Genomic DNA, 26,195 nt, shown 5'->3' on the forward strand with positions numbered 1-26,195 from the left:
CCTTTTTAACTTAGAAATTTTGGTTAAAGTTTTTTGTAAAGTCAAATATCTCAATTATTGCTTGAGATATTCAATTGACACTTACAATACTTATTTATAGTAACAAGGTACATCAGATAGACAAGTTGGATAACTCTGCCTACAATATTGACAGAATTATGCCCCTTTTTAACTTAGAAATTTTGGTTAAAGTTTTTTGTAAAGTCAAATATCTCAATTATTGCTTGAGATATTCAATTTAAACTTACAATACTTATTTATAGTAACAAGGTACATCAGATTGACAAGTGGGATAACTCTGCCTACAATATTGACAGAATTATGCTCCTTTGGAACTTAGAAATTTTTGTTAAAGTTTTTTTGTAAAGTCAAATATCTCAATTATTGCTTGAGATATTCAATTGAAATTTAAAATACTTTTTTGTTGTAACAATGTACATCAATGTGCAAAATTGCATAACTCTGCCTGCAATATTTGCAGAATTATTTGCCCCCTTGAAACTTAGTAATTTTGGTTAAAGGTTAAAGGTATTCAAAGATATTTACTTGAAACTTTACACATGCACTTAGGGTCATAATTGGAGGGTCATAATTGTATGTCACTGACCAAGTTCCATAACTCTATCTTGCATTAAGGCTGATTCATATCCCCTTTTCTACTTAGTCTCTTGGTTAAATTTTACATGCAAGTTTTACATATCTCAATAACTATTAAAGATATTTATTTAAAACTTCACATATGCATTTAGGGTTATAATTGTAGGTCACTGACAAAGATCAATAATTCTATCTTGCATTTAGGCTGATTTTTCTCCCCTTTTTCAACTTAGAAATTCATGGTAAAGTTTTGTTTGTAAGCTGTTATCTCAATAACTACTGAAGGGTTTGTCACTTTGTGCCTTTTTTGGGACAATTTTATGCATTCATTATAATAATAAAGCAGTGATTTCTTGATAAAACATCTTAATAACAAGCCTTTGTACCTTTTCTGTCAAATTTATGTATTCATAGGTAATTAGTATTATTATATTCAATAAAACACCCTTGTGACATTACCTTTCGAATAGTCAAGCCAATACTGTATAATTAGACTCTCTCTAAGGCCTATAACATGAATTTATAAAAAAGAAATTAGCCCTTTTGTGAACTTAAAAAATTTAACATTATCAAGGCTCTTTTACTATCAAGCACTTAGAATAGTCGAGCGTGCTGTCCTTCCGACAGCTCTTGTTAAAAACATGTAATGAGTTTTAATAAATTAGATTGATTTTAGGCCATGCAATATAAACAATTACTTTTTGTGTCGCCTTGAAAAGATGACATATAGGGGTTACTTTTGTCGGCGGTGTCGGCGGCGGCGTCTGTGTCGGCGTCGTTGTCGGCGTCCCCTAAAGCTTGTCCGGAGCATAACTCAGTCACTATAAGTCTGATTGACTTCAAACTTGGTATGCATGCTTCTTGCAATAACCCGAAGTGCAGTGCACAAGGACCAGTACTCTGCAGTTCTTATTTTTTGAGTTATTGCCCTTTGTTAATTTTCATACTTTAATTTTGTCCGGGTCATTTCTCTTCAACTAAAAAAGCTATGGACTTTAAACTTCATAGGATGATAGATCTCATTATTAAGAAGTGCAGTGCACAAGAATCGGTACTCTGCATTTCTTAATTTTTGAGTTATGGCCCTTTGTTAATTTTCATACTTAATTTTTGTCCAGGCCATTTCTCCGAAAGTATAAAAGTTATGGACTTGAAACTTCATAGGATGATAGATCTCATTAAAAAGAAGTGCAGTGCTTAAGAACTGATACTCTGCATTTCTTATTTTTGAGTTATTGCCCTTTGTTGATTTTTCTTACTTTATTTTTGTCCTGGTCATTTCTCCTCAAGTATGAAAGCTATGGACTTGAAACATCATAGAATGATAGATCTTATTGAAAAGAAGTGCAGTTTACAGAAACTGCTGCTCTGCACTTATTATTTTTTTAGTTATTGCCCTTTGTTATTTTACATATTTCATTTTTGTCCTGGCCATTTCCCCTAAACTACATTGTTCACAAGGCGACACATCCGACTCGCGGAGTTCTAGTTTAATTACTGATTCTCTGCTTAAACAGGGTTCAATACAGTATGGTCATATCAAGGTGTAAAATATCTGGCCTTAATGTCAACAAATTTTAATGTGTGAAAATATACTGTGGCTTATATTGACCTTCATGGTTATTAAATTTTTGGTCACAGTTTGTGAATAGTTATAGCCTGAAAATAACTGTCCATTAAATAAAAGCAAATTAATGGACAAATATGTTTAACCTTAATACAGTTCTGCACAATCATGTATGTATGTAGTCTATGTTAAATGAGAATGCACCAGGCAGTGCCGTTAAGGCTTTGCTGTCAAGTAGGCCAATGGTATGGACCCGGAGCACATCACCACCAGTCATGCCCTAAGAGGGTTAATTTGGAAGCACACATTGCTAATTATTTACCTCCATGCAATTTCCATGAGGAATAGGCCAAAGATATGAATTTTTAGCTGAAAGTAGTTAAGTGTGTATCACTCTGATGTTACTAATTGGGTAGTTTCCAGTCTAATTATTGAAAAAAAAGGAGGTAGTGGCCTAGTGTTTAAGAATTGTCTTTCTTTCAACTCTAGAATTGTGGGTTTGAGCCCTACGGGCGTCTTATAATATTGGTCAGTTAAAAGTCCTATAGGAGCTTACCAGAATTTAAAGTGTCAAAATGCTACTCAATTTTTACTGTATTGATATTGCAACTTTTGGAAAATATTTAACAAGTGACATTAGTTCCAAATTTTCAGTATTATATAGTGTTAAAATGGAACTCAAAAGTCAAATTAAGCTTAAACTTTGTATTTAAGCCTTACCATGTGAACTAAGTATCTTTTAAGAAAGACTTTTCCATCTTTCATTCAAGAAAATCTACCGAGGGAAAATTGCAAAATAAGTACTGACTGAAAATCGCATACAGTCAAACAATGAACAGAGGGAACTAATAAGTTGATCTTGGCCTGCACTGGTTGTATGGGTAGATTTTGTAACTGCCTGATTTGGCTTCGAGCTAATTAAGCTTAATTGTAAATGGAGGAGGCTTATAACTTATTTAAATGACCCTATAGTCTGCTTCCTTGAGCTTTTATCATGAGAAAACATGGTTATGAAACCAATAAGGCTCAAAACCACAATTCTAGGGTTGAAAGGAAGACAGTTCTTAAACACAAGGCCATTATCTCCTTTTGCTTGATTAATGAATTATACTTGAATTAGGAAATAGATATCAATTTTGAGTGCATTATTGTAGAATAATTCCCGGTTCCAGTTCACTTGTGTAGAAATATAATAATAAAAACCAATAGGTTTGAGTGATTTATTTAAAGCATGCATTATTACACTATAATACAAGAAAAATTAATATCTATTTACATTCTCACATGCTAATAAAAAGTAGAATTGATAATATGTTAAATTACATTGAGGGTAAAAGTAATTTTGGGTTATTGACATCATATTTGATGTTAAATGACATGTTAGCATCCGTTTTTATTTGTTTGGGTCGTCAGACCAAACAAATAATGGTAGCAAAATTTCAGACCCTGATGTTCTTATTTGCAAATGCCGAAAGTAGTGCAAACTCCTCGAAACGGTTACTTCCCTTCATATGTACATTAACGCCGAAAAATTAAGGGGAGATCACTGCGTTAAGATTGTCAAATGACCGGCGCATTAATTTTCGTAACGAAGAAATAGTGCCCAATTGGTCGAAGATTTCTAATATTGTGTTATTCTTATAGATATACATGCTAATTTCAGCTCCATGATTATTTACTTCAGTGTTAAACAACAGGTTTACCGTAAACAAAATACATCGAAATTAATAAGGGTTACAAAATCTTATAAGAATAATATGGTATTCTTCAGGCTATTATCTATTAACTCCCCGTGGTTGAGGGGTTTACACGCTCGCTTTAGAAGAGAGAGGTCCGGAGTTCAAATCCCAGTTCAGGCAACTCATGTTTTTGGGTTTTTTTAATTGATTAAGCCAAATAAACAATATCAGTGTTGCAATTAGTCTTATAGCCAATTTACTGTAGTAATAACACTGGAAACAGAATTTGGTGACACTTTACAAACAAATTGGTTTATAATCTCACAACCTTCATCTTTCTTGCATTCTGTGACCCAAACAAATTCAGCACCTTCTGTGCTTTGATTTATGGTGTAATAATGCAATTGTTGTCCTACCTGTTTGATAAGCGTGTTAGAATTGCAAATGAAAAGCTTTGTGCATTTTTCAGGTGACTAAATTATGCTACAAATATAATTATATTGGAGGTGCATAAATGTAATAATCATTTTAAAAGTTTAAACATACCTTTCAATGATTAAGCATATAACAAGATCTAGTATTATGTAGAAAGTTTCCATTTAAAATAATTGTGTGCATCATACTGGTTGCTTCTCTAAATCTAAGAAAAATATTTTGTAACGACTTTAAGAGAATGGTATGAATTGTCACTATTATACGTATTAAACTGATTTTTTAGACTTGGTAAATGGTAAAACACACACAATTTGTTGTTCTCCGACATTTAATTCTACTATTGTACTTCCTTATTTTGAGTTATGATTGTACTAAATTGGAATTCTATTTCTTCAGAAAATAGCACAATTTCTCTGCAAACAGCAGTAAGTGGGTCAATTTTCTGTTCCGAATGCCTGCACCAGTTACTGTTTCCAATACAATTTAAATAATTTGAAGCTAATTAATTGAATAGCATATTATGTTTCTACATTTTCTTGTGTGTTTTAACAATAACTTTAGACAAAAGCCTTATTGGTTGTTAATTTTTCATGATGGTGGTAAAACAAAAATGGCCACTCTTTTTAAAGTCGCACAGTTCAGCATTATAGCAATATCGCAAAGTAGATTTTTTAAAAAAAAACTTGCGCATCTTGTCCTAGATAATTTCCATGCTGTGAAACAGGTCGCCTTGTTTTTTTTCTTGGAACGTCTTCACTCTTGTAGAAGGATTAGAAATTTTCGCTGGTTTTGTAACTTTTTCCCAATACAGTGTGCCGCATGTCTAGACTTTGGCAAACTGCAATCAATAGCTGGCGAGCACAAAAATATTGATGCTACATCAGGCTTGGTAAATTGGAATAAATGCTTTAACTTTGGCACAATTATTTTTTGGATAAGTTTGAAGAGTGGAACCCTTTGTTTCAACTTAAAGACTCCTGGACAGTTCCAATATGGTAGAATTAAAGTCTTTGAAAGCTGAAATGAAGGGAAGTGTTAAGAATTTCTAATGATAGAATATGAAAATAATACGTCATATTTTCTGATATATAGAAAATTTAATCCACAGTTGACATTGATAATAAAAATAAATGCCATAATAAATTAGCATTTCATCTGACTATGTGGGTATTATTATGATATTATTATCTCCACTTTTTGAGGGGAAAAAAATTGTCATGACCATCAAGTTGGTGTCAGCATTGATTAACCTTTTCGATAAGGTCCATTTTCTGAGAAACTATACATTATAACAGCTATTCTTTTCAAACTTCCTATACATGTTTATTGTCATATAAAGTTGCCATTAGTCAAAAGGGCAGATAATCCTAAAATTATTGTTTGCAGAGTTATCCCCCTTTTCAACTTGTTTCTTTTTGCTCTGATATACCTTTTTGTTAAGGTCCATACATGTTCACATCATTTCAAGAGGGCAGATAATCCTAAATTAATTTTGCTATGATATGTCCCTTTTCTACTTTTATTTCTACTAATGTTGGTGTCTGAAAGCTAGTTTTGCAGTGGTACATTTCTAAAAGTATGGAAGATATTTGAGTACTGAATGTTCACTATCAGTTTTAAATGAATTTTAAGGGGCAGGTCATCCTGAATGCCATCTTTGTTTGTTAAAGATATTTGCTTTTTTCTCAGTGACTGTTTCAAACTTTGAATATTTGTTGACTATAAAGAGCAGGTTAATCTGCTCAACACTTACACTGTATTATGTCCCCTTTTCTATGTTGCTTTTATTTAAGTATCCACCACTGAGAATAGTGGAGGATACAGGGTCTGCAGGCAGGTCATGTCTGAATTTGAAATAACTTCCTGAGCAGTAAGTTTTTTTTCTGATATAATAGTGTTGAGAATCTGGATTGCTGTCTGTCTGCCCCAACAAATGTTTGTTTGTAAGAAACCACAAAAAAAGTCATTTGAGACATAACCGCAAAACTCCATGTCCACAAAATAAAGTGAATTCTCAGTATCCTTGAGAATACTCTCAGGCAATGTGTGAACTTTCAGAGTTTTTTTGTATTTTTTTGCATGTTATAATTATGGCTTAAATGCTGTGAAAAATATCTATTCCCCCCAAAAAAGGCAGACAAAAATTACTTACAAAAGCATGAAAAATGAAATATAGATATTTTTTATGTATTCAAAATTATGATCAATGATTGGTCAAGGCAGACAATGTTCTTTAGGATAATGTACATAGTTAATCATAAAAATGCAAGACAAAGTGTCATTTCATAATTGTTACAAAGATTGCAATTTTTTCCAAATTTTGAGCAAACCGCAAAAATTCCCAATGGTATTAGGGTATGTTTTGAAAGTATTGATGCAAAAAAAGCATTGGACACAAAAAACAAGTATCTATCTGTAATGTAATTGAGCCATAAATAGAAAGCAATAGTTATTGTTAAAGAAATTTTGTTATTTTGGTTGATAATTACATCGGGGGATATTTTTTATTTCATGTACTTAATCGAATAGAAAAAATTCAGCTTTTTTTTTGCCAAAGTTCACTCATCTTGTAACAGGTCTTGGAAAAAACTCATGAATTGTGATTTTAATGTCAGTTTTCAAAACCCCTTAATTAAAAGTTATTTTGCTCTTGAATGAACCATAAAAAAATAATTGAAGTCTTGGAAAAAATGTTAATTTTTTTTAAATTTCATCATTAAAAAAGTTTTTATGAGGGTAAAAAAAATGCAAGAATATTAATTAAAGGGACTCCACTGAGGTCTTTTGACACGACAGGACTTGAAATAATTTTTCAAGATTAACGTTCCATTTGATGTAGGCCTAGACCAATAACTATTGTGCAATATTTCAGATCATTAGGTCACTTTTTTCCAGAATGAATAATTATTGTAGTTGTGAAAAATGTACCAAAATTGAAACGCTTCACACAAATCGGGCTAAAATAGTACACAAATACCATTTTATCAATTTTGAATATTACTGTGTATATTTCTTAATTATCTTTTACATATCTTTCCGTTTTAAATGCTCCAGTTGATCAATATAAGAAATTCAAATTTATGTTTTTAGGCCTTTGGACATTAGTGGAGTTCCTTTAAGATTTCATAAATATTTAACTATGGCTTAACCACATCATCTTTTATTTGAGCCGCGCCATGACGTTAACCAACATAGTGCGTTTGCGACCAGCATTGATCCAGATCAGCCTGCGCGCAGTCTGATCAGGATCCATGCTGTTAGCTATCAGTTTCTCTGCTTGTAATATCCAGGCTGGTCTGGATCAATGCTGGTCACAAACGCACTTATAATGTTGGTTTTGTCGTGATGCGGCTCATTTAGTTTTAACTGTTATCTATACGATGTAAGGGTCTGCTTCAATAGACACTTGACGTTACTGTGATAAACAGGTTGACCAATTTATTTACAACATAAACATATTTGTCTGCAACAGGTTGCTGTGAGGAAGTGTGTTTTCAACCAAACCCAGTTAAGTGATGTCACCAAGGCTGATGTTGGTTACAAGAATTTAATGTAACTCCACTGTGGACCAAAAGCATAAAAACAAAACCTTGGAATTTTAACATAGATCAAGTGGGACACTTTAAAACAGAAATATTTGCAAAAGATTATTAAGAAATATATTCAGAAATAAATTGATAATTGTATTTTTTTGTTCTATTGGTAGCCCAATTTGTGTGAAGATAGATGCAACGCTTTAAAAACAGAATGAGCTGTAAATGAATTGAAATTGTGCACAAAAGTTTTGGTCAAGACTAACATAAAATGGAACATAAATTTAGAAAAATTCGAGTCAATCCACACGGATCTTCAGATCTTAAATGCAGTGTTTTTGTAGAATTTTTACACATTTGTTATTAATTAACTAGTATTATATTTAAGACATATTTTGGTATAAAATATCCCAATATGGGGGTTATCAAGTTAGCACAGCAATTCCACCTTGAATATAGAACATTCAGCCTCCAGAAGGTAGAGAATGAAAACCTTGTAATCTTTCCCGATAAATTACTATAAGGAAATAAGATTAATTTTAAAACCTTCACCTGCCTGTGACGTAACCATCCCTATTCAACCACCACACCCAGACAGTCTCACACACCTATCCACCTTATTCAACATACAAATGTAAAAAAATAGTTAATAGTGAAGAGTATTTTAATATTATGGTATGCCTAGTTAAGTGGAAATAACTCGTGATGCGTGCATGTGAAAGTAGTTAAATATAGGTCTGTAGATCACTAGGACACAATGAAAATTTTATGAGGGTTTTTATTGTCTGTTTAACATTACCAGATAGACACTTGTCTATTTAAACTTCCTGAAGATATTTTTTGTGTGTGTTTGCTTTAATGTCAACCAGAAAACAAATTGACGAGCCTGTAATTAGCTATAATCAACTATACCTGCATGGTTTACAGTAATTTGTTGAAGGCTACAGTATATTTTAGCTCACCTGAGCATAAAAGTCTACGGAAAGTAGTAAATATTTGGATGCAGGCATGAGACTTTTTCTACAAGAATTTATAAAAAAAGTTACAATTTTTACAGGGACATAATGTATCTCACCTTTTTCTTGTAAATTGCTTTAATTCTGCATAAAATCTTAAATGTCTCATTTTTTTTTTTTCACAAAGGACATTACTATACACTGTAAAATTCAGGGCTTCCGTTATGTTTCAAAATTTGGTGGTCAGAGACGGCAAAATATTTGACACTGAAAGTCACATTATATAGGTAAAGAAGGAAAAGGGTTATATTTTGGTAGTCACAAGCCAAAATCAGGAGTAAATGACTACCAAACTTCCACTAATGGATGTCCTGGTAAATTACTTTTTGCTATTTTATTTGAACGATCGTACTATATTCATTTGTTATACTTTCAGGACTAGTAAAGATTGCAGAGAATCTCGATGTGACACTTCTGGCACCAAGGAAGAAAATAACTGTGCTGCTAATTGGTAACCACTCTGCAGGAAAAAGCTCTTTTATAAACTGGTAGGTTTTTAATGTTTAAAAAAAATAGAGGCAGGAGTTGTAGCATTTAGTGTTACAAAATTGAGCCGCGTCATGACAAAACCAACATAATGTGTGTGCGACCAGCATGGATCCAGACCAGCCTGTGCATCTGTGCAGTCTGATCAGGATCCATGCTGGTCACTTACAAACCTTAAAACAGGTAGAGAAACTGAAAGGGAACAGCATGGATCCTGATCAGACTGTGCGGATGCGAAGGCTGGTCTACATCCATGCTGGTCGCAAACACATTATGTTGGTTTTGTCGTGACGCGGCTCATTAATGTCTGTCTGACAAAATAGACTGTGTTATGGTGTGGATATACGTAGTAGAGTCTTTGTAAGGAATAAATGCCCATTCCAGGAAACAAGACAGGGAAGTGTCTCTGTTTTGCAGGAACAGTGCCTGATCCTGTAGGAGGTAATTTTAATGTCCTTTTCCCTTGAGTGCGGGGTCACGGTTGGAGGGGGTGTGAATGAGAGGTTGCTGCTTATGCATACAATAGTGACACTCTTTGGATTGATAATTGTTACATATTTTATTTTGCAAAAGGAAGTTTCAAAAATTGGATATTGTTAAGGGTCTTCTGCTTTTGGCAAATATAATCAGGTAAAATAAAAGCATAAAAACAGTAAAATTTTCTTAAAAAAGAAAAGGGAAAATACTTTTCATTAATGATGAAAATTCATGAATTGATGGCCCAGGCCGACAAACAAAATTTTAAGTATTATCATTATATAATTATGCTATATGATTATATATGCTGACGAGAAAGAATGATTAATATGAAAAGAAATTGCTTTTAACAAGTATGCTTGTTGTGCTGGTGAAGGGTTGGCGATTTTCAGATTGTCTGAGCATGAATATAATCATGCTCGTATCTTTATTTATGGTTACTAAGACAACAGCCAGAAATCTTTATAAATAACATTTTTTGCATGCCCAATGCATGTAGTTGTATGTCATTAATGGAGTCACCAAACCAGACTATTAACTGGCTACATCCTCCTAATGGGCATGACAGAAAAGGAAAAGAGCTTTACTTAATTTATCAATGGTTTTTCATTCAATATTTATCATTTATCTTTTACTTACCTTTCTCCAGTGATTCAAAGTTTTTATTGTTTAACAAAATGTGCCAGTTAAATAGATTAGGATGAAATAGATTTAGAATGCTAAAAACTCTATATAAGTATATAGAAGCATGCATTTTAATAAAATGTCGTGCATAAATGGTATTTCAATAGAAAACTGTTTTAATATTTAAGAAATTTACTTATTACATAGCTACATATAAAATAAGACACAAATTAATTTTTTTTTTTAATTTAAAATGCAGTTTATTGTGTATTTCAGATTTAAAGCAATATTTGTTTTTTTTTAGTTTTTTTTTTTAAATTAAATGCACTTTATTCCCTTTATGAATATAATTCAATTGAAATCTTATATATATTTAAAAGTTTTTTTTTCTTACATATATATGGTAAGTGTGTAACAGAAGTGAGTTCGAAAATTAAACAGCAGTGAAAGTATTTTTGCTGACAAACAGTTGTTATTGCAGTGGTTTTGCCAGCACAATTTTCTCTCGGTGTGTAAAAATCAATACCTGCGTCTCGATGTTTGGTCCTGTGTCTGCTACAAATAAGACTTATTGCTCAACCTCCTTGCGATCAGTTGATATATTTCTAAATAGAATGAATACTCAAGTAGACCTAACTGCACGAACATTTTTTTTTATTATTTTTTTGCTATCTTTTATCAATTTAGTGTCTTCCGCTAATAAGTTTCGATAAGATCATAGGATGTTACTTATGGAATTATACTTTTGTAAATTTGACTACTGCGGGAATTATACTTTTGACTTTTGCGACTTTTCCGGATGCAGTTTTGGATGTAGCGTGTGCTGGGGGGAAATCGGAATACATGAACTTGCTTCAAGATGTACATATATATGTATACTGTGGTTTGAAAATGGTAAATGTGACCTTACTTTATACACATTTAACCCATGGATTATATTTATTTTGTAGAGAAGTGGCTGGATTAGTATTCATGCTCCTCTGAATGGTATATCACATGGTTTTATGACCCATTTAGAAATTTTTTTTATATTAAAACTTGTCTTATTATATCTATGTAAATTAAAGAAAAAAGAATTGCCAAATAATACAGGCAAATGTTAAGAGGTTAACTGATTTTTGAAGCATACCCCTGAAATTCTGTGTAATGGACTTACCTTGTTTTTATTTGGAAGAGTCAATTCAAAGTTTAAGGGTTTTTGTAAAAAAAACCCAAAATTGAGCTGTTGACGTGATAATACATGGTCAGGTTAAATGTATTCTGACAATATTTAAAAATAATATACAATTGTAGAAATGACTTAGTAAAGTGCGTACATTTATTAATTTTTTCCTTACTTCAAATCTCAGATTGAAATATTGATAAATTCTTGGTCAAAAGCCATATAATGTTAAAATATAAACAAAACTGGCAACAAAATTAATTTATAGCAAAATATTTGATGTTTGAACAAGTGAAGTGGGGCATGTCCATGATGTAAGAGGAAAAGAAAAGGTCTTTGTTCATTTGTGATTTAATAATACATTAGTTATACATGTATTTATTTGTATCAATTGTAAATGGTAAGAGCTAGAGAAAAATACATACCTTAGTAGTATACTTTCAAATGCCATTTTGTAGTTGCAGTTGTGGTTTGTTCATTTATCACTGCAAGTCCACCCATTTGTAAAATTTGGATATATTATGAAATTTAGTCAATTTGATAAAAAGAAAATATTCAAGCCACAAAAAGTAAAACATGTTTATCTTGTATCATAAGGCGATCAATGTTTGCTTTTAGAAGTCGAGGAATTTCTTGTATGTCCTTCCAAAGGAGGTAAAAAATCATTGCTTTAACACTGATTGCTTGCATTAGTATTGTTCAGCAAAATCAGTCTTTGAGGGCCACCTTGATTGGACTGTAAACTTGTGAAACTATTCCTTAAATTTAAAGTTCAGGTTTGGAAAAAGAGTTAAATATGGACTGTCTATATAGGGGACACTAAATACATGTGTCACTGTATTTGTTTAATACACTAGATTTTTAGACAGCCTATTATGATAGATATGTCCTTGAGGCAAGATTCAAAAACTGAAAAGTATTTTGTAAAAATCTTGTATGGGTCAAAGAAGTTGTATATAGTTTCAAACAATTTAACATTGTAGAAATAGTTTTATCGGACAGTTTTATCATGCAGCTAAACATGTGTTGTTAAGATGACCTCTGAACACTGCAAGCTTGTTTAAAGAGTTTACATAATTATTTTCATTTCAACTGTAAACTGATGTTATCATACACTTGGATTACAGACAACCTGTTGTATAAGACCATCTCATATGTCTTAAGGTAATAAATATGTAGTCACTACTGAAAATGATAATATGTACTGATTAATGCACCTTTTTTCATGCATCAACAATTTCAGATCAAAGCACTGAGCAGTGTGAAGAATTTGATAATGTCTTGGGGCTTCTGCAGATGTTAATGCATGAGAAAATGTGCATTAGACGCTGCACTATTCTTGCATGAAAGTATATGTCTATTAAATTTAGTAATTCTGTGTTTAGTTATTTGTTATTTGATAAAGAAACGGTTTTCGTCATGCTTTTTATGTGCAAGTATGATGTCATTTCATAATGAATTTATGGAATCTGTCATTGCAGTCAGATCTTTTTACATGGCACCCTGAGTCAAGCATAATAAAAAAAGTGCAACAATGGGGTATGCATGCATATTTTATCTGTCAATGCATGTTTTCTTCTATAAGTCAATCTGCAGCTTTTTATGCAAGAATGAATATAAATTTAATGTTGGCTGTGGTGTCAGTACACAATGTCATAGTTACATTACAAGTATTCCCTGCTTAACCATAATGAAAGCATTTGTAAGACTATTTATATGCCATTTAAAATATGTTATATGAAATGCATGGTATAATGAATGTTATGTGTACAATTTTTCCCAAAGACAGAAGTCTTTGGGGGCCATGCCAAATTCTTAAGGATGCATTTATTTGAGACGCTGATTTTATTATTTGAAACTTGAATATCGGGAATCTTGTGTCGTCAATTAAGTACATCATTAAATTTTTACTAAATAGAGATTAATTGATTGATAGTCACTATAAATCCAGAGATTTACCTACGTCACTGAAATAAACATTTAAAGGTCAATAGAAAACCTAGCTACCTTTTTGTTTCTTACCCTGACAACAACAACAACAACAATGGGGGACAAGGTGGTGTTGCATCCTTAGTCACCAAATGTTTTACCAAATTGGTGATCAGGTTGTGCGGAGGGCCGGCTTAATATAAAATCAACTGCTAAAAGATATGATAAATACTGTATTTTACTAAAATCACCCCACTAAGAATACTCATTGACTAAAATACAATTGAAGAAAAAAACATAAATATTTTATTGTTTTGTTAATTATTGAACCCATATTTTTGTTATAGTGAAAAGATAAAAAGCAATCATCAGCATTGAAGTATAAAACTTTAAAATTTGATTTTTGTTTCTTTGAAACTCCATTCTTTAACTTAACAAAAAAATTTGAAATCTGCCTGTCAATGATTGAATTGTTCTATATTAGCAAGTCAAAACTTTTCATACATATTAAAAAATCATATCAATGTTTTAAATATATTTCTGTTTTAAACATTGTTTGAATATATTTACATAACTTATATATATAAATTCTAAGACATCTTTTGTGTATTTCCTCATCTGTATGTTTAAATCAATTTTTTATTTAATTATTTCCATGTAATTAGGTATACATTCAAACAAATGTATATTTCTATAGTTTCAAAATTTTCTATTCAGAGCATTATGTTTTATGTGTTTCCATATATTTCATAAATATGTTTCCATATCTGTAAATTCCATATCTATAAATTCCATTTTAAAAATTTCCATGTAATAAATATACATAATTGTTTCATACATTTCAATAACTAATTTTGATGTGATCAGTTTATCGTATATTTCAAGGAAACCTGGAAAACTACCATATGACCTTGACATTGTCAGTATATCTTTACCCTCCAAACCCACCTCACTCCATCCACCCCTCCCCACTAAAAAAATGAAATAAAGTAAAAACTAGATTTGAAAAATTTGTGCATGTTGTCTGTAATAGAAGCTTTTTGCACCGTTTCAACCATGGTTTCAACCACCATTACAAGCAACTTCAATACAAGCAAGTTCAATACAAGCCAGTTCAATGAGTAACAAGTGTCAGCTAAGAATGACCTTGACCCAATGACAAATCATTGTCAGACAAATGTAGACCTACAATTTTTGGTGAATCATCAAAATTTATTGATGTAATTGTAGATGATTCATATTGATTTTGGTTGCAAAAGGTAGCCATTAAATTCTCGTTCCTTTGTCTTCGTAGACATACATGCATATAAAGTGGTCTGGTACTCTAGCATTGCTTCTTTCTCTCTCTCTCCGGAAAACTGAAAAAAGGTTAACATATATGAGCATAATTATTTCGTGACTTGATTCAATTTCTTTTTAAAATGATTTAATTTTCAATTTGAATTTTTTTATTGAATATTAAACATGCTAATTTCAGTTTCTTTTTGGGAAGCATGAGTCACTGAAATTTTTGTTGTTGTTGGTACAAAGTTAAAGGTGAATTTATGAATGATTTGATATTGTATTATATTATGTTATATTTGTTGTATTATCGCGATATGCTTAAAACTGATTGAATTTGCGCTGGGGAATCTGAAAATGAATCTTCTTTGAGGCGCTTATACACCTATACATACTATAGCTAAGTTTTATTGAATCATAAAACACAAATATTTACTATGATAATGCATTTAAAACACTTAATTAAGAGTAGCACTAATCATTTGAAGTGATATGTAGAATAAAATCATTCAAAGTAACATAGTGACCTGTCTGCAGGAACTAATCAGATATTTAAATAGCATTTGAAATTACTGGCATTTGCATAATTATATTTGTTCTTAGAATGATAATATAACTGAATTCTTAAAAATATAAAAAAATTACTAAAATAATGATAATTTGCCTAAGATAATATACTGTTTTCAGTTAGAACTTGGCCGTAATGGCTCTCTTGTTGTTTTTGTTTTGTTTTGCCAGACACCCTATTTTGCACGGGAAGCCATAATCTGTATAGAAAAACATGTAAAGCTATATCAAGAGTAAAGAAAAGGTTGCAATAATCTAAGTTAAAAGTACAAAGAAATCTTAATACTGTAAATCAATGTTTGTCTGCCATAACGGGAAAATCCGATATTGGCCTAGTTTAAGCTATGTTGTTATGTAACACAATTACTTGAGGCAATATGAAGTTTTACTAGATCCTTTCAGCAATATTTTTGTATAAAAGTCACTCGTTTTGAGTCTTATAGCATATCTGGAAACTAGTTCATACAGCTGCAAATAAGGTGGTTAAAAAACTTAAAACAAGCAATTTCCATTTATTTAAAGATGCAGGCTTTAATGCCTTCCAGGCTTCTGTGGGACTTATCAATCAAGTATTTCAATATTGTACTCGTGTGACCTAGATTGGAGACATGGTTTAGTTTTTCAGGATAATGAGACTACCAATCTGATTTTAAATTCAAGTTCATTGAAATTCTTCTGACCTAAAGATTCCAAAATGATTGACTGATTAATTCCGACTTTTTTCCCCTCTTGAAAATGCCTTGTATAATGTGTTCCTTGTACAAACATTTGAATAAAATATAAGAATTTTTATGGGTTTTATTTCTCCAAGTGATATTTGGTCTGAAATACACTTTTATTTTTGCTTTAGTGAATTTTATGCAAAGCTGTTTTTTACACGTAAGAGTGTTGCTCTAAAGATTTGTGTTCTATTTTAAGCTGTACTAGAGTCATGTACTTAGAATAATGTTGGAAATGTGTGTTAATTGGTATAATAAAAAGTGTTTGAACTATATGGCTTCCATAAAGAAACTGAAAAGATTTTTATTTTTGTTCAAAGAAGGAAATCTGCATGCCTGCTTGGTTAAAACATGAGAAATTTAGTTGTTCTGCGAGGTAAAAATTGTTGTCCCAGACAACTGAGCTGTTCTGCTAATTTGAGACTGCATAATTTCATGAGTATGATTATTATATGTAAAGTAGTAACACATCGATCTTCCAGAAGAAACCGCCGAAGTTTCGAAGAAAATCAATTTTTCCGGATTTTGGGAATGGCATGAAAAAATTCACATTTTAGTTTTTCAATTTTGTACGCTTCTGGAATTTTCTATTTGTGGAGTATGTAATAACTATGTAGTTGATAGTTTGTCCATCTGTCTGTTGCACTTACATGTAGCAATGTCATTTATTCTGCACTGGTTTCTTTGATATTTGGTTTGTGCTAATATTTACCAGTACCTTTTATAAGGGGAAGTCAAAGGTCTTTACACGCCCAGGCTTTGCCTTGCCAAGCTATAGACTACTTTGTATGTTTAAAAGGAATATATAATTCAAATAATAAGAAAATAAAATATATAATTGTATATCATTAAAATTTCAGTGTCATTTGTTGTTAATGAACTTTGCTTTTTTGAATATAACTCATTGATAATTGGCAAGGTAATCAGAAAATCCTTAAATGAAACAGTCACAAGCTTTTGACTAAGGAATAATCGTCAACCTGTTGCAATTGAAAATAGAAAATTTAATGGTGAATGGAAATACCAGATGTCATCTTATACCTCATATAGGCATGTTTTGAAGGCTTTCACTCCCCCCCCCCCCCCCCCTTTTTGAGGCCTCAAATAGTGAAAAAGTGCCCTATTTAGACCCCAAAACACTGTTTTTCCTTTGAGACATGTTGTTAAAAAAGTGATCACTTTTTTGGCGCCGCCCCCTATCAAAGAGGTACATCAAGGGGTTGCCAGAAGGGGGATGTATCAAATTCTACATGAGAAAAGTCTTGACAGAATCAAATATTCAGATATTTATGTAATCATTGTCAATCTGTATTTTCAACATTTCAACATTTATATTTATATTTAAGATGTCTAATTATATTGGATTTTAAAATGTTAAAAATACTTAAGATGCCAATGACCTTTAACAGTCACTAAATATCTTACATTTTTTTTTTTAACTATTCATCATATTTGGGGAAAATATCAATATATGTACGGATTGAATAGCAAATTTTGCAGAGCATGATCAGACAGCCCTGACATTGCCAGCTGATCTTTGTCTGCACTGGTTGCATGATTTTGGTAGCTCCAGAAGGCTTAATGTTCAAGAATGTGTATAATACCAAGGGTGTACCACACTTAACTATTTTCCTTATTTCTTTATGCTTGTTTTGAAGTGATACAAGTGTTCATGAAATTGTATAATTATAATAGTTCAAAAAGCATATAACATTTTATTCCCGTTTTGAGAGTGTTGTATTTTATGGACAAATAGATACAAAAAGGTAATATTTGGCTAAAGTCCATTTACTATTGTCCCGAATGGCAAATGCTGTTAGTTTGTTACAAAATTTTAGGAGTGTCAATGAATTTTGGTGAATTTCCTAAAACCATGCTTTTTTTTTTCCGGTACCATGCTGTAAAGAATATTAACTATCAAGAGATAATTTGGTTTTTCGGTATATATTGGTAAATGCCTTCCAGTAAAATAGACTCAAACTGCTCACAGTCTTTAGGGATATGTTGCAGACAGGCGAATATGGAAGAAATTACTTTTTATGGCTAAAATGTTTGGCATATTTCCCTGAAACCAAGAGAGGTTTTTGTGCAGAACTTGCAGAATTGTTCAGTGCAGTAATTTTTGGTCTGTCAATCCTCGTGTAATTATGCATATGTATAAGTTATTCAAAGGAAGGTTCAGGTTTTTTTGAAATCTGCGTTTGATTTCTCTTCTGCTTTTGTTGAAGAAATATGAGGTGTGCTATAGTATAAAGATGTAAGTGTGATATTACAGTATTTTGAGGTTTATCTTTAAGTTTAAAGGTTGTTTTAGGTGTCACTTAGAGATTGAAGGTGAGTGGGTACAGAACTTGATGTATCACGTACAAAGGGTAGGGTATGTGGTAAAAAGGGTGGAAAATTGGGTAAAAATGCAATGACATGGTTTTTGGTTGCTATAATTTTGTACAAAAATGTTAGATTTTTATTTTGGACTTTAACTAAGCATCCTGTTCATTTAATTTAATGAACAGTTAGATAGTTAGGCTTTCTAATAAGAGTATCTAGTTATATGCTGATTTTATTTTTTCGCATCCAAATTGCTTATAAGCCATTGCATTATAGTTACCCCTCTGATAGGTTCATGGAACTTAATAATATGTACAGCAGTATGGAGACTATTGCACATTATTTTGTGGTTTGTTTTTGCCGTATTCTGAATTTAAATATATACCTGTAGTCGAAATTAGTCTTTCATAGATTGGTCCTAAAATAAGTGTGGTTAAATGACAAGTAAGCATGACTACATGTATTTTGCTTTTTAGCTCGACTATTCGAAGAATATGAGAGCTATTGTAGTCGCCCCGGCGTCGGCGTCGGTGTCGGCGTCAGCTTCCGCGTTGGCGTCTGCGTTGGTTAAAGTTTTTTGTAAAGTCAAATATTTCAATTATTACTTGAGATATTCAATTGAAACTTACAATACTTATTTATAGTAACAATGTACATCAGATTGACAAGTTGGATAACTCTGCCTACAATATTGACAGAATTATGCCCCTTTTTAACTTAGAAATTTTTGTTAAAGTTTTTTGTAAAGTCAAATATCTCAATTATTGCTTGAGATATTCAATTGAAACTTACAATACTTATTTATAGTAACAAGGTACATCAGATTGACAAGTTGGATAACTCTGCCTACAATATTGACAGAATAATGCCCCTTTTTAACTTAGAAATTTTGGTTAAAGTTTTTTGTAAAGTCAAATATCTCAATTATTGCTTGAGATATTCAAGTGAAACTTACAATACTTATTTATAGTAACAATGTACATCAGATTGACAAGTTGGATAACTCTGCCTACCATATTGACAGAATTATGCCCCTTTGGAACTTAAAAATTTTGGTTAAAGTTTTTTTGTAAAGTCAAATATCTCAATTATTGCTTAAGATATTCAATTGAAATTTAAAATACTTATTTATAGTAACAATGTACATCAGTTTGCAAAATTGCATAACTCTGTCTGCAATATTTGCAGAATTATTTGCCCCTTTGAAACTTAGAAATTTTTGTTAAAGGTTAACGGTCTTCAAAGATATTTACTTGAAACTTTACACATGCACTTAGGGTCATAATTGGAGGGTTATAATTGTATGTCACTGACCAAGTTCCATAACTCTATCTTGCATTAAGGCTGATTCATATCCCCTTTTCTACTTAGTTTCTTGGTTAATGTTTACATGCAAGTTTAACATATCTCAATAACTATTAAAGATATTTATTTAAAACTTCACATATGCATTTAGGGTCATAATTGTAGGTCACTGACAAAGATCCATAATTCTATCTTGCATTTAGGCTGATTTTTCTCCCCTTTTTCAACTTAGAAATTCATGGTAAAGTTTTGCTTGTAAGCTGTTATCTCAATAACTACTGAAGGGTTTGTGCCTTTTTTGGGACAATTTTATGCATTCATAATAATAAAGCAGTGATTTACTTGATAAAACATCTTAATAACAAACCTTTGTACCTTTTCTGTCAAATTTATGTATTCATAGGTAATTAGTATTATTATACTCAATAAAAAACCCTTGTGACATTACCTTCCGAATAGTCAAGCCAATTCTGTATAATTAGACTCTCTCTAAGGCCTATAACATGAATTTATAAAAAAAAATTAGCCCTTTTGTGAACTTAAAAAATTTAACAATATCAAGGCTCTTTTACTATCAAGCACTTAGAATAGTCGAGCATGCTGTCCTACCGACAGCTCTTGTTAAAATATGGTTGCTGATGAAAATAGTCAAAATATGGTTCTATAGATTGATTATAATTAACATGGTAACTCTGTTATCATTAATATGGTTACTGTGATTCATTTGTTAGTTTAAAACTTGATTGTGTAACAAGTTCCTGCAAATTTGTCTGCTTCCTGGAACTACCCAGTCTTTGTCTCAAATGAGGAAGCCATGTTGTTGCAAATATGTAGGGCTCAAACACACAAATCTAGGCTGAGAGGCAAAACTTTAACCACCTAAGGCCAATAAAGGTACTTGAGTGGGGCCAGTATGGGACTTAGTTTTGCATGCTGTTAACTTCTTTTGAAATGTTTTGAAGCTTTGCATGTAAAATGTAATTATTTATATCTTGTCATGTTGAAAATTTTGTTCAGTCATATATTTTACAGGGAACTGTATTTTTGTTTTTTGTTAAATTTTTGTCCATTTCCATTTGCAGGTACGTTGAAGAGCATGTACAGAAGACAGGCGTTGCTATAGAAACTCAGGGATTTACATTTGTTACAAGTGGACGTAAAAGAGAATCTCTAACTGTAAGTTAAAGAGAAATGTAGTCTGAGACTGTTAAAACAAAAAAGACTTTGTTAAAGCTTTAATTGAACGACTGAACTATGTTTAATTAAAGGTACCCGTCTGTGGCATGATTTAGGATTTATTTTGCAGACAAAACAGGATGTCTTCTGCCATTTAAGTTTGTGAGAATTTGTCTGCGGCAATTATTTATATACATCCTTGGTACAAATATCTTTTATTGGAGCTTCAGTGTTTAAAAATAGAAACATAAAACCAGGAGAATCGGATATTCCATAATTATGTATAAAAAATTTGTCTGATTTCTGGATTAATTATCTTTGTATGCATTTATTGTTCCGTTAAAAAATTGATTTCGGCTCATCATAAAGCATGCATGTTAATCGCAGAAGTCAATTGCATTTCATGCCCGTGTGTATTGGGGGAATTCAGATGAAATTAGCTGAGTCGGCAGTTTTTCCTCCCCGCTGTCTGTAGTCTGTTTTGATGTATTTAGTTATATATGATAGATTCACATACCATGTAAAATAAAACCATCCCTGTAAGGTTTGAAATACACCAGTTTGGTTTGTTAGGTAGTTAATGGACCATATGCAGTTTATAGCATCAATGCCGGGGTAAAACTTGAACAGTAAAAAGTTTACCAGCTGGGTATTACAAAGGTTTTTTTCTTCACATGGGGAACTTTTACCTTCTTTTTTGCATGCTTTTTCATCATCATTCTTAAAAAAAGACGATAAATTTTCTATATCTGTATGTGGGATTTTAAAGAAAATTTACACAATTTACGTTAAATTAGCCATAAAAGCTACTTTATTACAGTATACTCAACCTTAACAATAGATATACATTGTATTGTATTTGTGTGTTGTATTTGTGTTGAAGTAAAAACTTAAATTAAGAGCATAATTATCATTATGTAAGTTTTTTTGTTTCTACATTTCTGTTTGTACAAAAACAAACAAATATTGATGTAAATTAAAGCTCTTATGAAATATTGAATATAGTTTTACTCGCACAAATTTGGTTTCTAGCTTAAATTAGCAAACTTGGTACATATTTTCCTATATTAAAGCTGCATGGATATGCATTGCTTTGAACTTGGTACCATCCATTTAAAGATAAATTGATTTTTTTATTGAAATACAGGCTGCCCTGGTAAATTGATGATTTGGAAATGTGAATGAGTTGTTATCAACTGGGCCATGTGGGTTTAAATCCCTTAAAGGGCAAGTTGTTGTTTCTTTCAACAAGAAACTTCTGACATTTACAGCTTAGAACTGGTCTGCTCCTGGAACAGCTTCCACAGTGTTTCTTATGGCTTCCTACACAATCTAACTAATATGTACAAATGTAATCTAAATAATATTTTGGGACAGGTATACTGACAGTTCTGCAACTTTCACAATGTTGTGGCTACAATGGTTGAGTGAATATAGACTTGTTCTTATTGTTTGAGTCTATAATTGTGGTTTGTTAATTACATGTACATGAATGCCTGATGGATATAATAGTTTTATAAAGATAATAAAATGAAGTAATTTTGTGTTTTTCAGGGAAATGCCACTCTTCACCTGTACCCACACTTTGAACCACTGCGACAGATTGAGGGTAATCCTTTTTACTAGTATTTAAATTCTTACCAGTTGTTTCCCAGCTTTTGGTAAAAGGCTCCTCAATGACTTTAATTGGGAAAAAATATCTTGAAAATTTTTAAAAACTACCATATACAAAGATCAAATAACCTTTTCAGAAACAAGTTGAGATGGTTAATTTTTTCTCAGCAGTTGAAAAAATACAAAGATTATTTTTGTAACTTTGTGTAAAATTATTTCTTGAAATTGGGGAAATGAGGTTATTTTGGATTGAGAATTGGGTCTTCTAGCAGCCCCTTGCATGGTGACGGAGAAAAATCCCATGTTATGTTGGCCAGTTTTATTTCTAGTACCTTGAAGGAAATGGCAGTTCTTTATTGCTTCATGGACACAAACTTGATATATTTATTCAAAAAAAGAATTGTAATAATTTTTATGACAAATTCTATTTTATCCTTTATGCTTTGGAACTTTGTATATGCCAGAAACTATTGTTATACAAGAAGCATACATTATGTACCCATTATTCTATATGTATTTTTTTTGAAAGTTATATGTCAAGATTTAAGATTTTGTCTTACTGTTGTGGAATATACGCTTGCATGCGTGAAATGTCAACATGTCTTGATAGAATATCAATTTCTAGGTCAGGATCCCACCATCCTGCACAGGATATTTAATCCTTTTGTGCACAACAGACTTTCAACTTGCTAGTACAGTCACCCAGGATGACTGCACAGAAGTATGAACTTTGATTCAGTAGATATCAAGGTCAAAGTTATCAAGGTCGTACAGAGGTCACCCCTGAGAGTCAGCTCATCATCGGGTAGCCTTGGGTTAGATAACAAGCTGCCTGATGAAGAGCTGTCCTTTCTAGGTGAATAACAACTTTCTTGCCTAGAAAATAAACTTTTCTGCCTAAAGTTATAACTTGTCTGCATAGGATATCAACTTTCTTGCCTGGAATATTGACTTGCCTGCCTGGAATATTGAATTGATCGTCTTGTACATCAACGTTCTTGCCTGGAATATTGATTTGTTTGCCTAGGATATGAACTTTCCTGCCTAGAATATATCAACAACTGGTTTGCCTTAAGTATTGATTTGTCTGTCTAGGGTATTATCTAACCTGCCAAATTAAGATATAAAATATTAACATGTCACCCATGTCTGGCTTGAAAATCAACTTATCTGTCGTAAGTAAAAACTCGTCTGCCTAGGATATCAATATGCCTGCCTAGAGTATGAAATTGCCTGCCGAAAGTTTTAACTTGTTTGCCTAAAGTTTTAACTTGTCTGCCTAGAAAATCAGCTTATTCTGCCTAAACTTATATCTGTGTAGGATATCAACTTGTCTGTCTAGGATATCAACATGTCTGCCTGGTATATCAACTTGTCTACCTAGGATAGTAACATATTTGCCTATCATATCAACTTGTCTGTCTGGGATAACAACATATCTGCCTATATCAACTTGTTTGTCTGGGATAACAACATATCTGCCTATATCAACTTGTCTGCCTAGGATATCAACTTGTCTGCCTTGGATATCAACTTGTCTGCCTTGGATAACAACATATCTGCATATATCAACTTCTCTGTCTAGGATATCAGCATGTCTGCCTAGGACATCAACTTGTCTGCCTAGGACAACAACATGTCTGTGTAGGATACCAACATGTTTGCATAGGTTAGCAACATGTCTGCCTGGTATATCAACTTGTCTGTATAGAATATCAACTTGCCTGCCAAGGATATCAACTTGTCTGCTAAGGATATCAACTTGCTTTCCTGGAGTGACAACTTCTGTTTTAAAAGATATCAACTTACCTACTGTATCACCTGAGAGTATCAGCTATGCTTTGTAGAATATCAACTTGCCTGCCTGAAAAAATCAGGTGGTTGGTCAGGATATCACCTTGCTTAGGTAATAAATTGCCAAAGGATTGCAACAATACACAGTTCATGAGAATAGGTAGTGATATAACCTTATGCCAATTGCCTTGAAAACTGACTGTTGTGTTGCATACCAAATGTATTGTCAATATTGTTAATAAAATTGAAATACGACAGCTTTCATGATAAAGATGATGGTTGTAAAGAAGAGTGGTATTAGCAGTTCTTCCTTTGTGCAGATGTCTCATGCTTCAGTGTAGAGAGCTGCCAAATGAAGGGCTGTTAACATCACTGCAAAACTACAATGGAATGGTATAGCTGTTGGAATCATTGTTGAACATTAGCAGACTATTTTGCGAATGCTAATTTGGTTAACAACATTGTCCTAGACATACAATAATTTGGCTAAAGACTTTTGTCATAGAAAGGCATTTTGGCTGTGAACATTATCTCAAATAACAATGCTGTTTACATCACCACAGAAAGCTTTGTAATTATAAAGGTGTAATCATTGTCACAAAATAGCAAATAAATCATTTTGCAGTTGACATTATCACAAAAAATGTCATAAGATTATTAAGCTAGCAATAAAAAAAACTCAAAACAGTCAAGGGGTATTTGACTGGTAACATTAATGAAGGATTATTTGGTTAACCACAATCATTGTCTCACATCAAAGACTTTTTTGGCTGGAAAAATTGTCACAAACCTGCCCCATGCTTTTTTGTGTGGCTACGCTTGACACTATAATTCATCCAGTTATTTGGCTGTTGACATGAATGCAAATAGCCTTGGGATTATTTGGGCATTGACATTGATTAAAACAGCAATGGGATTATTTATCTGTTGAAATGGCCTTGGGACTATAAAATTTTGGGCATTGACATTTATAAAAACAGCATTGGGTTGAAATAGCCTTGAAACTATTTTTGGATGATTATTTGGCTGTTGACATTTCAAAATAGCATTTGGACTATGCAACTGTTAACATTGATGCAAAATATGCTTCGGGATAAAGAGATAAATTTGGCTGTTGACCTTGTTACAAGAGGGCCATAGAATTATTTCACTATCAAAATATTACAAGAGGCCCATTAGATCCCTAGGCACATAGAATCTTCAGAAAACAGCAATTAGCTGAAATTGTAGAAGTTGGGAAAAATTAAGGAAAAAAACAACAACAACAAAAAAAAACGAAACACAAAAAAACAGAAGAAGGGATTTCAAGAGTATTGGTTCAGCTTCTGGACAAGAGTGGACATGAATGGACATCAGAATTATTTACAGTCAGTTAATAGTGATTAATTGTATTGTTTTACATATATTAAGACTGACAACATGGCTACAAAAATAATGGAGGAAAGATTGTGATGGTACTTGGATGTGTAAATTATGATCTGTATATTATGCTGGCAATTGTGCTTCAAACTGAAATGGGAATTCACTGCCTTGAATGTGAACAATGTTGAATTTTTTGTTTTGTTTAAAAGCCGAGAATTTGAAATTTCTCTTTGTTATTATGATTATAACAGAGAAAAGCATTTTTCGTACATTAAGGTCTTGTATGTAGTGATATAGATATTAATGAACTGACTATTGGCAACTAAAGTAGAAATATAGGAGTTTATAGCTTTCAATTTAGCCACAAGTATTTAATACCTTCGAAATAAAACTTCATATGAAGGACAAATTATGTAATATTCAATAAAAAGTCTAGAGAAAATAGACATTGTTACTATTTGCAGACATGATTTTTTTTTTTTATTTAAATTTACTAAGATTTGATGTTAACTTTACTTTGCTGAAGTTTGACTTTTGCTTTTAT

General features: G+C 32.0%; 1 protein-coding gene across 2 annotated transcripts in view; it reads left to right on the plus strand.

The window, feature by feature from the left end:
- LOC132720355 (uncharacterized) overlaps positions 1–26,195 on the plus strand; it is a 50,347-nt gene that overhangs the window by 4,801 nt on the left and 19,351 nt on the right. For both annotated transcript variants that reach the window (XM_060704475.1, XM_060704476.1), the window contains exons 2-4: positions 9,204–9,315; positions 20,788–20,881; positions 22,436–22,490. In XM_060704475.1, the coding sequence (XP_060560458.1) occupies positions 9,204–9,315; positions 20,788–20,881; positions 22,436–22,490 (261 nt within the window). The remainder of the gene's footprint in view (positions 1–9,203; positions 9,316–20,787; positions 20,882–22,435; positions 22,491–26,195) is intronic.

This window comes from Ruditapes philippinarum, unplaced genomic scaffold (genome assembly GCF_026571515.1).
Source record: "Ruditapes philippinarum isolate M1 unplaced genomic scaffold, ASM2657151v2 ctg1747_1_1_1_1, whole genome shotgun sequence".
Lineage (NCBI taxonomy): Eukaryota > Metazoa > Mollusca > Bivalvia > Venerida > Veneridae > Ruditapes > Ruditapes philippinarum.